This window comes from Patella vulgata, chromosome 8 (genome assembly GCF_932274485.2).
Source record: "Patella vulgata chromosome 8, xgPatVulg1.2, whole genome shotgun sequence".
NCBI lineage: Eukaryota > Metazoa > Mollusca > Gastropoda > Patellidae > Patella > Patella vulgata.
The window spans coordinates 6,572,756-6,590,864 of record NC_065886.2 but is presented as its reverse complement, the minus strand read 5'-3'; the positions used below and the strand labels follow the sequence as shown (position 1 = coordinate 6,590,864).

Genomic DNA, 18,109 nt, shown 5'->3' with positions numbered 1-18,109 from the left:
TTCAATGATTTTAAATTTTCTATAAATTCTTTTATATATGACCGCTGGCAACGGTCTTGGGATCTTGCAGACACAAATAAACTTCATCACATTAAACCTCTCATAGGAGACTGGCCAAACTCCTATAGAACCAACAGGGGGGATGAAGTTGTTTTGTGTCGCTCTCGTATTGGTCATACTTTTTTAACTCACATTTTCATTTTGAAGCGAGAGCCGCAACCAGCATGTGTTCACTGTCATGTTCCTTTGACAGTTAAGCACATTTTGATTGAGTGCAATCATCTCAAGAATGTAAGATAAAAACTATTACCGTTGCCAGTCACTACATCAATTATTTGCTCAACCGGAGCTGTATGGAAAATGGTTAAACTTTTTAAAAGAGACAAACTTTTATTACAAATTTTAATTGTATATATATATCCGTATTTTTGTTTTTAATTATTTATATACATAAAGGACTTGTATTTATTTTTAACAACATTGTCTGTGATACTTGTTTTTATTTATGTATATAAAATATTTATGTGATATTGATTTAATTTGTCTCGTCAAAGTCACCATGTGTTTGGCACCATATAGCCCGGTTGGAGCTGACGTGCCATAAAACTCCATTTCATTTCATTTATTTTAAAATTTATTAAGCCTCCCGGGTTAAGTGATGAGATAAGCATCGATTTTTAACTTTAAATAAAAGAAACAAAAAGTCTAATTTACTATAAAACACCATTCGGTTTGCGTCACGGGTTAACGGCATATTAATAACTTTATTCACTGCGATGGTTTCTTTACTTATGATATATTTTTCGAATTGCTTTTTGTATTAATTTACAACGGTTAAAAGTTTAATTGAAAATATTCTAAATATTTTTCTTTATAACTTATTTGCTCAGTCATAACATGTCTTAGAGGCCTACACAACAACGCAATTTGTGGTTGTAATCATTTATTTAGCACCTTCTTGTTAAACCGTTGAAAGATTTAAAGTTTGAGTGTAGGTCAGAGTGTGTATTAGGGTGTTAAAGGAGCTAAGTCTACCAAGTTCAAAGGCTACTAATACGTTACTTGTTGATGTTCTAACACCCAACATTTTCTTACAAAATGACCTATTGACCTTTTCTATATTATCGGCTTCCTGCATGACATCCCAAGACTTCTGATGCATAATTTAAAACGGGGACCACGTATGTGTCAAATAATGCTAAACCGGTTTGTATATTAAATGGTTGTCTTTGATGGTTTGCATTAAACTAAAGCAAGATTTCTGTCCCTGTAGAGCTATAGTTTTCCGGGTAACAGATAATTTACCGTTATAGTTGAAAACTATACCAAGGTAATTAAAGCTACTGACTACTTCAACTAAAATATTTCTATAATATCACATTGCATTACACATGATCTTACCACCGTTTCTAAAAACGACGATTTTCGTTTTATTTGCATTTAAATCGAGGCAATTGACCGAACAATATTCATCTATACCATTCAACATATTCTGTAAATTATCAGGTGAGTAGCTAAGTAATACGGTATCGTCTGCATACATTAGTAGACACAAATTGATGTCACCAATACTTATAGGTTCACTATTACAGCTAAGCAGTTTAGTTTCCAAATCGGTGACATAGAATGAAAACAAAAATGGTGAGAGAGACTCGCCTTGTAATAAGCCAGAGGTACATGTAAAGTAATCTGAAAATTCGCCTTTAAATTTGACACATGATTGTATCTGGGAGTACATAGATTTTAATAATTTGAGAAGTTTCCCTGTTACGCCATGTTTGAGTAGTCTCTGTCATATTTTTGTGTGCGAGACATTATCAAATGCTTTGTAAGAGTCGATGAATCAGCAATATAGCCGCTTTTTTCTGTGACAAAGTCTTAAGTATTAAATTATGTAAAGTGAAAGTTGCATCCCTAGTACCCAAACCCTCTCTAAATCCGAACATCGCATCTGACAATATAGTATGTTCAGAGTTAAAGTTCTGCAGTCACTTATTAAAAATAGACGTGAACATTTTACCTAAATGACTATTCGGGGTTATACCACGATAATTGTTATCATCATGGGGGCCACCCTTTTTATATAACGGTATAATAACTCCTGTTGACCAACTATTTGGATATATACCACAACCAAAAAGATAATTAAACATTACATGTAAAGTTGGGATGAATATCGTCTTGTATTCTAAGAAGTATTCATTTATAAGATTATCTATACCCGCACGGGTGAAAAATCAAGGAAAAATTACAATGCGACAGTAAATATACCACATTTTCACGACTATATAACAACATCATGTTGGATTGTAAATTTTCCTTGATTTTTCGCCCGGAACGATATGGTACACGTTCATTGTGTCTTAAATATTGGATATTAGGATCCCACATTTTCACGACTACATGTATATAACAACATCATGTTGGATTGAAATGAACCAATATTGAATTTTAATTTGTGTTTTTAATTTCGATTATTATGGAAAATATCGAGTGAGAGACTTAGCTCCTTTAACACCCTAATACACACTTCGCCAGGGGCATATTTGACCTACACTCAATTAGCCTTAATCCACACTTTAAATCTTTCAACGGTTTAACAAGAAGGTGTTAAATAAATGATTACAACCACAAATTGCATTGTTGTGTAGGCCTCTAAAACATGTTATGACTGAGCAAATCAGTTATAAAGAAAAATATTTAGAATATTTTCAATTAAACTTTTAACCGTTTTTTTTTTGTTTTTTTTTTCTTGAAAAATGTTTATTCACAAATTTTAAATACAATATCATATACAATACATATATGCTTTAGAATGTATTCATATATACTTTAATATACAACATTATGAAATTGTTAAAAAAAAGATTGAAAAGTGCGTATGTACATTTGAAATAAAAACTTTTTTTTTTTAAAGTCAATGCTTATCTCACCATTTAATCCTTGTTTAATAGGAAAGAATGGCTTAATGAACTTGGAAATAAAATCTTTAACAGTTTTATGTTTTTTGTAGTAGATATTTACACAGTATATATGATCTTTTAACAATCTTTTAAACAATGGCTTAACATCTATAATATGTCCATCTTTTAAGGCTAACATTCTTCTTTTGTATATAGCTATTCTTACTGTACATAAAATAATATTACATAACTCTATTGGAAGGGTTTTACATGACTGTTGAAGACCAAATAAAATAACAGTGCCTAGTTCATTAATACTTATATTTATTTTCAATATATCCACTAGTATATCTTTAATCAAAAGTTTAAAATCTGTCAAATGTTGGCATCTAATGAATAAATGTTCAATATCTTCGAGCATTAATTTACAAACAGGATAATATTCGTCGCTTACTTTACCTATCTTAAATAGCTTTTCTTTTGACCATAATATATTATGTACAACTTTAAAATCTAAGTCAACACATTTAGGATTTTTGTAAGTACAAAACACGTTTTTCCATATGATAGGAAAATTACACACGAAACCCTTTTTCTCCCAATAATTTAAACAAGTTGGTTGAACAAATTTATAGCTGAGTAGCTTCTGATAGCAGAATTTAGAAGTTAATTTATTTGGTGTTATCAATTCATCGTCTATCATATGACTTGTGTTGGAAGACGACATTGTTGTTACATACGTGTTAGTGTGAATTACTCTCAACCATGATTGGGGGATACTTGTCTTAATTAATTCGTAATTTCTAACAATTGTGTTATATCTACGTTTAGGGTTATAAGCGTGAATTAAACTAATAATACGTTTTGTAGATATAAACCCAGGTTTAGTATTATCTAAAATATCAGCTATTTGTCTAATGCCCGAAATAATGAAAGTATCATTATTTAGGGATTTATTATTATTCTTAATATATTTATTGTTAAACAATGGTTGTATAGCTATATCCACAATTGTATCTGGGAAGGGTCTTGTGCCTTGGTTTAAATCATCCCAGGATTCTAGTAAGTTTTTATAAAAATCTGGTAAATTCTTCAATAATCTTTTGGTATATAAAACTTTTAAGATATCTTTACCAAGATTAAAATCACCGTACGTGTTAATAAAATACATCATTGTGTTTTTCCATATATGAGCATACTGTTCGTCACTAAATTTAATTAACCATTTTAGACTTAAGGCTTTACTCTTGAGGTTAAGATCAGGAGAGCTCAATCCACCGTCGCGTTTATTCCCAATAACCGTTGTAAATTAATACAAAAAGCAATTCGAAAAATATACCACAAGTAAAGAAACCATCGCAGTGAATAAAGTTATTAATATGCCGTTAACCCGTGACGCGAACCGAATGGTGTTTTATAGTAAATTAGACTTTTTGTTTCTTTTATTTAAAGTTAAAAATCGATGCTTATCTCATCATTTAACCCGGGAGGCTAAATAAATTTTAAAATAAAATCTTTAGCACTCTCATTCTTTTCGTAGATGTGTACGCAGGATATATTATCTATTATATATAGCTAATCGTATTGTACACATAATAATATTACATAACTCTATTGGTGGAGTTTTACTTGACCGCTGGAGACCAAATAAAATTACAGTGCCTAATTCATTACTACTTATATTTATTTTCATTATATTCTTAATTAGAAGTTTAAAAAAACTGTTTAATAATGACATGTAGTAAATATTGAATATCTTCGTGCATTGGTTTACAAACCGGGCAATATTCGTCACTTACTTTACCTATCTTAAATAGCTTTTCCGTTGACCATAATATATTATGTAAAATTTTATAATCTAAGTCAATACATTTAGGGTTTCTAAAAATACAAAAAATGGTTTTCCATATGATAGGAAAATTACACAAGAAACCATTCTTTTCCCAATAATTTAAACAAATAAGTTTTACAAATTTAGAGCCGAGACATTTTTCATAACAACACTTAGATTTTAATTGAATTGTTGTGACAAATTCATTCATCATCTAACACGTGGCTCGTGTTGGTGGAAGACATTGTTGTTATATTCAAGTTGGTTTGATTTTCTCTCACCCATGATTGGGGAATGCTTAACTTAATTAATTCGTATTATCTAATAATTGTGCTATATCTGCGTTTAGGACAGTAGGCTTGAATTAAATTGATAATATGTTTTGAAGATGTAGTATTATCTACAAACAATATCAGCCATTAGTTTAATGCCCGAAATAGTGAACGTATCAAGGTTTAAAGGTTTGTTATACTTGCTATATGTATTATTGAATCTGGAACCGGTCTTGTGCCTTTGTTTAAATCATCCTAAGATTCTAATAAGTTTAAATAAAATTAAGTATATTTTTCAGGTCGTCAAAACACTTAGATGCATACCTCACAACACTCTGGTTTAGACAACTTGAAATTGAAATAGTTTTATTGTTGTACACATAATGAAAGAAATTGTGTTATTTCACAGCTGAATTGTATGATAAGAACCGTAGAACCACCTTGTAGGGAATAACTTTTAATCTTGAACACCCTAATACACATCTGTCAAACGGCATGTTTGACCTACATTCACTTAACCTTAATCCAAACATTAAATCTTTCAACGGTTTAACAAGAAGGTGCTTAAATATTTCCATTTAAATTTTTAACCTCTGTAAATAAATACAAAAAGCAATTCGAAAAATAAACCACAAGTAAAGGAACCATCTCAGTGAATAAAGCTATTAATATGCCGTTAACCCGTGACGCGAACCGAATGGTGTTTCATAGTAAATTAGAGGAATAAAACATATAACGTTGCCATCTCGACCCTGATGCCCATGAACACAAATGACGAGTTTAAGACAAACCAATGGCGGAATGGAATTGATTAATGGAATATAAAATTTAATAATGTATTGACACTAAGTTTTCTGGTTAGACTTTAGCCTAAAAACATGCGTGCTTATGACAATTTTGGCAGTCATATCTGAATGACTCAAAAACTGGTTATATTTCTTCTTTAACTTTTGGTATACTTAAATCCGGCTATTATTTATGGTAGAAAGATATAATAAAATGACCTAAAGCTTTAAAACATATTTTTAAATATGTTGAGGCACCCTGAATTGAATTTGAAGCACCAGGGATAAATAAATAAAAATAGCTATAATGCATGATTTTATTGTAACTAGTGAACTGATAAATATTGTACAATTTATCTAAACAGTACGTTAGTCGTCAGAAAATTCATGAAAACATGGTACTTTTCTGATATCTAGTTAAATTAACACTTACCACACATTATGTCTCCATAGGATGGTAGCTATAATCTTTCAATCCAATCCCCTAATTTAGTATACCCCCACCAAATCATAAAAAAATAATAACATAGCAAAACGGTGTTTAATTCTGATCATCTAAATTATCAAATGATATTCGCCGAAGTAGTAAGTGAGAAGGGCGTGTTTTAAGATGTACATAATGTATCTTACTATTTTTCGCTTATATAATTTGATGTTCAAATACAAACCATTAATACTTATCTAAGCATTAAAACAATCAACCATTTGTGGTTATATTGAAATCTGTAAAGGACGCATTCTTTTTGAATATATTTCAAAGTAGGTTTTGCTGCATTGTACTCAGATACACCTAGCACTTTTAATTGGGTCAATAGTAACGTCCGTTACATAGTAGGGAGTCACTTCCGTTACAAATATTTTGTATAATATTGACAAAACAGTACAGAGCAGTAAAATTTAATAAAAAAATAATCATTGATCAAATATTGTAACATATCGGCTAAGAATAACAATGAAATCATGCCCAAGAAAGAGTGTAGAAGAGTTATCAGTTGGGAAATTTCACACTGTTTTGAAACCAGATGTCCAGGAAAGATCTTTGCCAATATCTTGGGGTAACAGGGCACAAAGACATATCTTTACATTCAAAAATGTAGATTTTGATATTATCACACTGCAAATCAACTGGGCCGGTATTTATTAGCAAATTTGGGGCAAATATTAATTGGACATGTGACGTCGATTACAAGGTCGCATGGTCCGCAAAATATGTATTTGCATAAAAACAGAACGATAAGTTCTCTTTTTCATTACAAAATTTGAAAGATGAATTATTAATACAAGTTTTTGACCCCCAAAGAATTGGAAAAAAATAATTTAAATTTAACTGCCTTTTCATCTAAAGTTCTACATCTTATTGTGGCTTGTGTCATATAATGATTGATGCTTCAAGATCCGTCAATCGCCTAAAACAGTTTAAGTCCGGACTAAGGGCTGACCAGTGCATAACGTTGACGTCGTTCTGCTGTAAAACGTGTGGGCACAGGCGTTGTCATGCTGGAAAACGTTGTCTCGCGATGACGTGCCAAATGTGGTATGACGTGGGGTCTGAGAGCTTGATCGATGTAGCACACTGCTGTGATGCCGCCTCCTCTCCCTGGACCAAGATTTTGGAACATCCTAGGATACACTTTCTAGTACAGGCCGATTCCACCCCAATCCATTATGCTTGGACCACCCCATGAGTCACGTTCCATGACACATTGGTCAGAGCAACGCTGGCCACTTCGACGCCATATTCTGGTCCTGTCATCTGACAGTTCTCCATTGCGTGGCTCACCAGTTCTGGTGTTGTTGGGCAAACTCTAGACGTTCACGTCGATGGCGAGGGGTGAAGATGTGTCCACGGTGAGGTCTACGGCAGTGGATGTTCTCTCTGGTGAGACGTCGGCGCACTGTATCGGTACTGATGGGTCTTCCGTGTGTTCCTACTGTCTGACGTGCTGTCTCAGATGCCTGTGTGAAGGGATGCTGCACGTGCTGTCGCACAACATGGCGGTCTTATCGCCATTTGGTAACTCTTGGTCTACCTGGTCGGGGGGAGATCATCCGTGGTGTTGGGGGGGCCCGAAAGCGTTGCTGAAGCCTGTAGATGGTTCGAACACTGACCTGGAAGTGATTGGCAACGGCTTGGGCAGTGTGGCCAGCGTCGACTCTTCAATGCGCCTGGTTTCTCTGGGCTGTCGTGAGTTGTGGCATGCTGATGACGTTGTAGTGTGAATGTTTCAACCAGGTATGGGGGCTGAATTTTATAGGGCTGGTCCCGGTGAAAAGCACGTGCAGCATGAGTTACATGAAAATCATGGAGAACACATTGCCATCTCAGAAGTCAGGTTGTCTTTTTGAGAACATTTCCCGGGTTTAATTCTGTGTTTGGGAAGGAGCCTTATTGCTCAGGTAAAGCTGGAGATGTGGTCACAATTATACAATAAAAACATTTGGCAAATTTTATGCAGTCAAGTACTATATCCGGTGAACACGCGATAAGAAAGACAACTACTACGAGACAATGACGCCATACGACTGTGACGTCATCTATATAAATGCCCTTTATCAACACCCGTTGTCAGATAGAAACGAATACTACATTGGTAGACATCCACAAATAACCAAAAGGAAAAGGACATCAAGACACAATTTTGATCAATATGGCTGCCATCTTGGGTATGACGTCACAGGGGCATAATGACATCATTTTTGGATTTATTGGGGTCGACTTCCTATATGTCTGTAATACATTTATAGGCCCAAAAGTCGATAGTTAACGAGATAGCTGACAATCTAACAGCATTTGGCGGCCATTTTGTATTTATGTTAATTAGAAGGTCAAAAACTAAAATTTCGGCTTGGGAACATGGATAGACGTATTCAGCACATCAAAATCATTAAGAAAAGTGATGTTCCCCACTTTTACTAAGAAATGCTTCTAACATTCTGATTTAACGAAAATTTGACTAGTCTAGGAGTAAACACACGAGGTTGAGAAGGCGTCCCTATTTCCAAGGCACATACGCTCACACCAGGGATCGAAACCACAACCGCAAGCTAGAGGTAACCGGCCAGCTAGAGGTCGAAGCGCGGCACTCTAGCGCGTGATATACTTTGTATATATCGAGGGTATAGAACATAATTGTGATAAGTCAATATATCAGGCATTGTGACTTATCACAATTATGTTCTAAACCCTCGATATTGTAGTATGCTAGACAAGATAATGTAAGAAATGTTAATCTCTTCAAGTACCTGTTAGGTGGACTGTCGACCTATATAATATAACGTCTACCAGGCTTTATCAAATTAAAGACAAATCCTAAGAGACGTCCATTGTTTGTAGGGGCGGACTGGGTAGCTCTGAGACCTCGGACAAACTTGTGCCCTTGGGACATGACGAGAAAAACGTAACATGTTTGATTAACCATTCTCGCACTCCGGCAATGATATTCTTTAGTGGGTGCAAAGATTAAAGAACACTTTTCTATTTATTAACCTATTTCAAAATGAACTGCATTGTGGTAGACAAATATGTTTACTACGGTGCCAGTTGAAAAGTTTGTTCCATTCCTTTATAACATTTACCAAGTAATTAATGTGTAACGGTGTACCCCAAATCCATGTAAAAATAATGGTACGTGCTCAACGGTTGATAACGGTTACAGCTGTAGTTGTACTCCTGGGTATTTAGGAGAAAACTGTGATGGAAAGATATATTGTATATCGTATCAATAATTTCCCCGAGAGAGGGGGAGAAAATGGGTTTAAATTGATTGCATTTACAGATATACATGGAACCATTTCGGTAAAGGATCCTGGATTGCAAACTCGCCTGTCATCGTTGTAATTTGCTTTCGAATATGCACGAGTAGCTAAACCACGTGATTTTGTTTATCATTATGGTTGCTCAGACCGATTCGGTATTTACAAGCAAAATCAAAATATTATTACTCCAAAAATTAAGTATAGGGAAATAGTGAGCATATTTAATTGCAGTGAATGTGTGTCTACCTAACCCATGTAAGAATAATGGAACGTGTTCACCAGTTGATAACAGTTACAGCTGTAATTGTGCTATAGGATATTTAGGAAAAAACTGTGACGGTAAGTTAAGTACATTCTTTATTGTCATAATAATTTAGTCAGCCATAATTGACCAGCCAACAAGCTCATTATGAACAAATCAAGCCCGAAAGGACTCGGGGTGTAGCCTTATTTGACGCCAGATTAACGTAAGAATTCGCCCATTACATCTGAATTAAATCTTTAAATTAAGATGCAGTCTTGTTCGACACCAGATTAACATAAGAATTTATCTATTACATCTGAATAAAACATTGTTTTCATGTGGCCATGTGATAATGCTCTAACAATGTATCGATTAATTCCCACAGAGGCGCACATGAAATCGATAAAACTCATATATAATTACAGTTACTAGTACATATTTACACAAGACGAGGCGGTCCGGTTCACATTCACTGTTACTTTACTGGACTCAGCTTGAGCTGCCCCTTCTTTAACGCAAAAAGATCAGGATTCAGGAAATTGAATTAGATATCATGCCGCGAATTTATAAATCTCAATGGGTATCATATCATCACCAGTACTTGTTGCATTCATTATTTTACTTAAATCTCTGATAATTTCTAACCCGTTAAGAAATATCCATATTACATTATGCCATACTTAACATTTGGAATTATGATAACTCACTGTCTCACATACATGATTACTAACGTGTGTGAGGTCAGTGTATTACCACTACGGCGCCGTTACAGAGCGTGACCAAAATTAATCCTTCCCACGAAGGCGCAGATATGGACTTCCCACGAAGGCACGGATATGGACTTATCGGCTTTCGTTTGAAGAAAGGCATGTTGTTATTAGGACCCAATTAACGGTGTTAGAGATTTAATGAATTTATGTTCACTCTGAATTTTATTCACCATTTGGCAACTAATGATGAATATCATAACATCATCCAAGTAGTGTTCACTCTGAATTTTACTCACCAATTGGCAACTAATGATGAAAATCATCAGATCATTCAAGTATTGTTCACATATTCGCCCACTCTCAATCAGATCCAAAAATAACTGAATTGGCCGACTACGTAAACAACCAAAGGGGGAGGATGAACATGCTCCTCATCAGTGGAACCACTACCACACAGGGGAACACAAAATCAACAACACCCTGGAAGAATGGCATTCAAGGATCAAGAAGCTAGTTGTTAAAGTTCATCCGAAATGTTTTTGATATGATCTCATTTTACAAGAGCAAAATATTAATTAAATTAGAATCGTACAGTATGTCGGGGAACAGAAACCACCAAGGAAGAGATATAAATATGCCCAAATCTAAAGCCAACTCCAGGAATTAAAAAGTAGACACGAAGAAGAGGAATTAAGACAGGGTGTCTTATTTGGGGAAATTAAATTTGTTTATATTTATTAACGTCATATGCCAAACATGTTAAAATGTTAGTTAATTAGTCACATTGGGGATTATGAAATTGTAAATTCTTATCATAACAATCTATAACTCCATTATTACATTTTTAATTCATTTTAATCCATGAAAGCTGGATTCCCACGAACACGTCGAATATGACCTCTTTTAATCCGTTACGGTCAATAACTGCGCCTTCGTGGGAATGAACCGTGAGGTCTACATTTCTTTAATTTAATTTTAGTAAATCCTTGTGATATATGCAACCATTGTTTAAATAATGGCACGTGTAACAGACGTTTTTTATTGCATTGAAAGAGTGGCTCACCACCTGTATCTATATATGTATGTTTATGTTACAAATGAAGAGGCATACTTGAGTGATATGATGTAAGTATTTATGTTGATCTAGAGACGTTTGAGAAGAAACTATTCCGTCAAAGAATCACGCCCGTTATTTGCGTTTATGATGATCGATATTTCCCGTCCCGTTTTAAATCCATGGCTCCTCCGCAGTTATGAGCTCCCTTGTTCTACACACTGTTCGTATACCTCACGATTTTGCGGGTAATTAAGAATGGGGGACACGATACGGAAATTCCGTCCTCAAACTTTTGTTGTCGTCATGTCCGTAATGTCAAAATCACGTCCGTTATGCCCAAATCACGTCCGTTATATTATAACAAGAATTTGACAAAAACTGAGGAGATGCCAAAGCCGTCTGTTTTGCGCTCAAAATCAAGAGCCGTTCCTCACATTCTGGTAATCGAAATAAATAAAAGAATCACGCAAATTTGATTGATAACAGTTTGACCTTCGGTTTGACGTGTAACGGATGTGATGGTGGACGAAATTCATAATGTCAAACATCACTAACGTTACACAAAGAAGCTAAGATAACCTAAAGAAAATTACGAGTCTTTATTAAATTACATAAATTGCCTTCTTTTTAAATGTCCTTAAACTAAGAATGGAAAAGAGCGTTAAACACCGACATTGTACTCAGATACACCTAGCACTTTTAATTGGGTCAACAGTAACGTCCGTTACAAAAGGTCACGTCCGTTACATAGTAGGGAGTCACTTCCGTTACAAATATTTTGTATAATATTGACAAAACAGTACAGAGCAGTAAAATTTAATAAAAAAATAATCATTGATCAAATATTGTAACATATCGGCTAAGAATAACAATGAAATCATGCCCAAGAAAGAGTGTAGAAGAGTTATCAGTTGGGAAATTTCACACTGTTTTGAAACCAGATGTCCAGGAAAGATCCTTGCCAACATCTTGGGGTAACAGGGCACAAAGACATATCTTTACATTCAAAAATGTAGATTTTGATATTATCACACTGCAAATCAACTGGGCCGGTATTTATTAGCAAATTTGGGGCAAATATTAATTGGACATGTGACGTCGATTACAAGGTCGCATGGTCCGCAAAATATGTATTTGCATAAAAACAGAACGATAAGTTCTCTTTTTCATTACAAAATTTGAAAGATGAATTATTAATACAAGTTTTTGACCCCCAAAGAATTGGAAAAAAATAATTTAAATTTAACTGCTTTTTCATCTAAAGTTCTACATCTTATCGTGGCTTGTGTCATATAATGATTGATGCTTCAAGATCCGTCAATCGCCTAAAACAGGATGGCGTCAGAAAAATATCATTCATTGTAGTACCTGGGGCCCTGCTTCTTTACTTCAAACTAACAATACACTTCTCTTTCAAAAATATTCCAAGAAATTAGCGGGAAAGTCCAAAAGATTGGCATAAGACGTGACAAGATTGAACGTCGTTCAGCCATCGCCATGCTTGTAAATGTCAAAGGCGCGTCAATGTTTTCTAAGGTGACGTCATTATAAAAAGTGGGAGGAGCTACAGGTTTCTGACGGAAAGGTCAATTGATAGCATAACGGCACAGAGGTGTTTAATGCTGATCATCTAAATTATCAAATGATATTCCCCGAAGCAGTAATTGAGAAGGGCGTTGTTTAAAGATATATTTTAATATTTTTCTATTGTATAATATGATTTTCAAATATAAACCATTAATACCCATCTTAGCATCGTGTATGACAGTGTGCATCAGTATAATCACTTATTTGTGGTTATATTGAAATTTGTAAAGACGCGTTCTTTTGAATTTATTTTTAAAAAATAATAACTTAAATACAACAGAAGAACATAGTCCAGGAGGTTTTCCCCATTGGAAAAAAAAACGTATTAGTAACGCTTATTCAACAAACAATTGTTTTACTTTTAGTGATTTGTAGGGCGTCAAATCCTAATGTTATTGTACTGTTTTAATTTGTAGATTTTATTTTTTATTTTATTCATTGATGTAAAACATTTATTACAATTTTATAGTAAAATGTATAAAACACCGAGTTTTGCCTAGCAAATGCCAAATGAAGTTATGGAAAACGCGATGGCTGATATATGTATAGTTCACAAGCAGTATCATAATACAGATATGTGACGAGAAGCTAATATAAATAGGGCCTATACCCTATAAAAGTTTACCGTCATCGAATTGTTTACTGTCCTCGTTACATGGATTCAAATCACAAATACACCCAAGCTAGAAAACTACAAATCCGAAGAATTTTGTTTATAAAATATTCACTTTCCATTCAATAAATATTCCAGTCATCTATTTTTGGAATTGGGGACATTCATTCTCTTTTCCCCATAAATACAGATTGCCGTGTTATTTAATATTCAAACCAAACAGCATGTAATCAAAGAACGCTTTTATTCGTAATATTGTCACGTGACATTGTTATGGTTTTTTTTCGCTTGGGAAGCGTTTATTATTCACTATAGAACTCCAGTATAGTAAACCATAACTATGAACAATATCATGTTCCAAATAAATAATCTAATTTGTAGATCTGCAATTTGTCACGTGATGGTCCGAACATTATTTGTATGGCTCAATTTGTTGATAGAAAATACCGCTAATAATTATTTGTACTAATCCGTGCACGAGATGACTGGACTATAGTACCCTACTTCCAGCAATGGATACTGACATAACTGTCGGTAAGTTGGTCTAAGATAGTAGTAAAATAATGCAAGCTACTTCACTACCCTAGCTTTCGTCACACATCATTTAGGTGAAGAATTTCTATATTAAACAGAACACCGTTCTTAATACTAAAATAAACCCTATAGTATTATACCCATATAGAGCTGAGAGTGGCCCCTTTCGTCATGCCTGCTACGCTGCTTCCACTGTGAGGTGAGAGTGAGGCCAGAGAATCTAAATGAAATTTAGTTGATGCTTGATGAATGCAATCGTATAAGATCTGAGGCAGACTCGAGAATCCTTAGTCCCCTAATTTCTATTGGGATTGACCCTTTATCAAAACTGGTATCGGCTACCTCAAAAACGTATATTTTGACACCAAAATGTGATCATTTTGTAAAATTCGAATTTCCCGCCATCTGGAATCATTCCCCAATATTTACTCCGCTGTATAACTAATCACCAAAATGTGCATGGAAATGGATTCAGCTGTCTCGAAAGGATATATTTTAATACAAAACTTGGTCACATTATAATAATTAGATAAAAAAATTTGCATTTTCTGGCAAAAACTGGCGGCGATTTTGGATATTGGCCAATTCGACCCATTTAGACACAGATTTAAGAATGCGCTTTTGGAAATGAAATGGAGTTTAACGTCCTACTGTTCTGCTCCTAACCTGGGCTAATGAAGACGGGCATACGCCATACAGTGTGCTATGAGGGAAATTTTGCCCGGACAGCGGCACTACGGCCTACTCTTATATCGAATTCCAACTGCCAAGGGATCTTTTACGTGCACGCCAATGTGTACACGGGACCTCGGTTTTTCGTACCATCCGAACGACTAGACAGCTTTCCTGCATCACTGACAAGGGAGAACCACGCCGGAAAATCTGGATGAACTTTCTCGGCCAATGCAGGGATCGAACACCCGACCGCCAGGCTAGCGAGCTAGCGTCTTACCCACTTTGCCACGTGAAGGGGTGGGGGTGGTAACATAAACATAAACCTTGGTCGACATTTCTATTGTAGCAACTGCCCAGGATGATGTGGAATTGAGTTGTACTGAAATGAATTGAAATGAAATTGGGGTTACTGGTGCACTGTTGTAATTAAGGCAAATATTGTATTTTTAATTAATACATTATTATGATTACTGTTCATATTGTAATTGTAATCCATACATTATTAGGTTTAATGTAAAAGTTTTATTTAATGTTAATTTTTTAATCGTAAGCCATACGCTGTAGTATTTTAATTGTAAGACATACGCTTTAGTAATTAATAGAAATATTGTAATTATAAGCCATATGCTGTTGTAATTGATAGAAATATTGTAATTGTAAGCCATATGCTGTTGTAATTAATAGAAATATTGTAATTGTAATCCATATGCTGTTGTAATTACTAGAAATTGTAAGCAATATGATGGTGTAATTAATTGTAAGAATTGTAAGACACTGTTGTGATTAAGGGGAATATTGTAATTATAACACATGCACTATTTGGATTAAAGATACATTTTGGGTATTAGGTAAATAGCTGGCAGTTCTTACTATAATAGTTTAAAGCTAGATAATGTAAAGGAAATTTACTGAAAATTTCAGTGAAATTGATCCACTCTGAACCGAAACTTTAGCTATTGAATTGTCGGCCTAGCCTCGATCATCATTACTAAAGACGGCACGATAAAATAAACATAGTCTCGATTATCCATGAATGGAAGTCGAACATAAAATCGGAAACTAACCCAATAAACACTACAGGTAAACGCACGGGACTAGATTGTGAACTGCGCATGTTATCTAAATCCAATTATTAAGACCACCTGCCGATTTGACCAAGGCCGCCGAGTGTTAAATAGGTTCAGTTGTTGACGATCAGGGCATGTGCTTGTTGATGACCAGATTTAAGAATTTGGTTGAAAAGTATTGATAAGCAATAAGAATATTATTACTCAAAAAATTAACTTGAGAAATTTAGAGAATTAATCTTTATAGAGAAACCGGCCAACATGTTTATATTACTTGTGCCTTTTTATACGCCCACATTGAAATGTGGTCGTATATTGTCGTCGCCCCCGTCCGTCGGTCCCGCGTCCACGATTGCCTGTGGACGCTCTAGAGGCTAAAGTTAATATCTGATTGACTTTAAATTTATACACAGTGTTTAAGGTCTTGAGACGAAGAAGCCTATGGATTTTCCGCGATTTCCAATATTTGCTGCCAGAGTTATGGCCCTTGATCACTATGAAAAATCATTTTGCCGCTCTAGAGGCCAGAGTTAACATCCGATTGACTTTCAATTTATACACAGTGTTTACGGTCATGAGAGGAAGAATCCTATTGATTTTCAGCGATTTCCGATAATTACTGTATATGGCTCTTGATCACTTCAAAAAAATTTGTGGATGCTCTAGAGGCTAAAGTTAATATCCGATTGAGTATAAATGTATACACAGTGTTTGAGGTCATGAGACGATATTCCTATTGATTTTTAACGATTTCCGATAATTACTGCCAAAGTTATGGCCCTTGATCACTTTGCAAAATCTTGTGACGCTCTAAAGGCTAAAGTTATCATCCGATTGACTTCAGATTGATATACAGAGTTTAAGATCTTGAGACGAACAAGTATATTGATTTTCAATGAATTTTTATGACTTGAACAGTTAAATCCATGATATTAAAAGCTTTGCATACAAAACGTTAGCATGGGGCAGAACTTTATAAAAACCAAACAAATTCTAATAGTTTTCTGATAAGTACGTCGTGAATTGTTGCTCTTAATCAGATTTTAGTGTATTATAAATGTTTCATTACCGAAAAAAGTAAAATTATGCGACAACCCTTGTTGACTGCCTGGACGATTTAGTTGCTGTGGGCGTATGTTTCCTTGCCTGGCAACCTATCTTTAATTCTAGTGAATCTGTGTCTACCCGACCCATGTAAAAATGGTGGTACTTGTTCACCAGTTGATAACGGTTACAGCTGTAATTGTCCTACAGGATATTTAGGAGAAAACTGTGATGGTAAGGTACTTACATTCATTATTGTCATAATAATTTAGCATGCTTTGATTAACAAGCAGACAAGTTCATTTGTGGATGCTCTAGAGGCTAAAGTTAATATCCGATTGAGTATAAATTTATACACAGTGTTTGAGGTCATGAGACGAAGATTCCTATTGATTTTTAACGATTTCCGATAATTACTGCCAAAGTTATGGCCCTTGATCACTTTGCAAAATCTTGTGACGCTCTAAAGGCTAAAGTTATCATCCGATTGACTTCAGATTGATATACAGAGTTTAAGATCTTGAGACGAACAAGTATATTGATTTTCAATGAATTTTTATGACTTGAACAGTTAAATCCATGATATTAAAAGCTTTGCATACAAAACGTTAGCATGGGGCAGAACTTTATAAAAACCAAACAAATTCTAATAGTTTTCTGATAAGTACGTCGTGAATTGTTGCTCTTAATCAGATTTTAGTGTATTATAAATGTTTCATTACCGAAAAAAGTAAAAATATGCGACAACCCTTGTTGACTGCCTGGACGATTTAGTTGCTGTGGGCGTATGTTTCCTTGCCTGGCAACCTATCTTTAATTCTAGTAAATCTGTGTCTACCCGACCCATGTAAAAATGGTGGTACTTGTTCACCAGTTGATAACGGTTACAGCTGTAATTGTCCTACAGGATATTTAGGAGAAAACTGTGATGGTAAGGTACTTACATTCATTATTGTCATAATAATTTAGCATGCTTTGATTAACAAGCAGACAAGTTCATTTGTGGATGCTCTAGAGGCTAAAGTTAATAT

The 18,109-nt window shown here is 34.7% G+C and overlaps 1 protein-coding gene across 4 annotated transcripts in view; it reads left to right on the top strand.

The window, feature by feature from the left end:
* The window catches only part of LOC126829677 (fibropellin-3), a 40,843-nt gene that overhangs the window by 7,226 nt on the left and 15,508 nt on the right, over positions 1-18,109 (top strand). For 3 of the 4 annotated variants that reach the window (XM_056102746.1, XM_056102744.1, XM_050559722.2), the window contains exons 2-4: positions 9,779-9,886; positions 17,205-17,312; positions 17,902-18,009. In XM_056102746.1, the coding sequence (XP_055958721.1) occupies positions 9,779-9,886; positions 17,205-17,312; positions 17,902-18,009 (324 nt within the window). The remainder of the gene's footprint in view (positions 1-9,778; positions 9,887-17,204; positions 17,313-17,901; positions 18,010-18,109) is intronic. The other variant, XM_056102745.1, reaches the window with a different exon arrangement.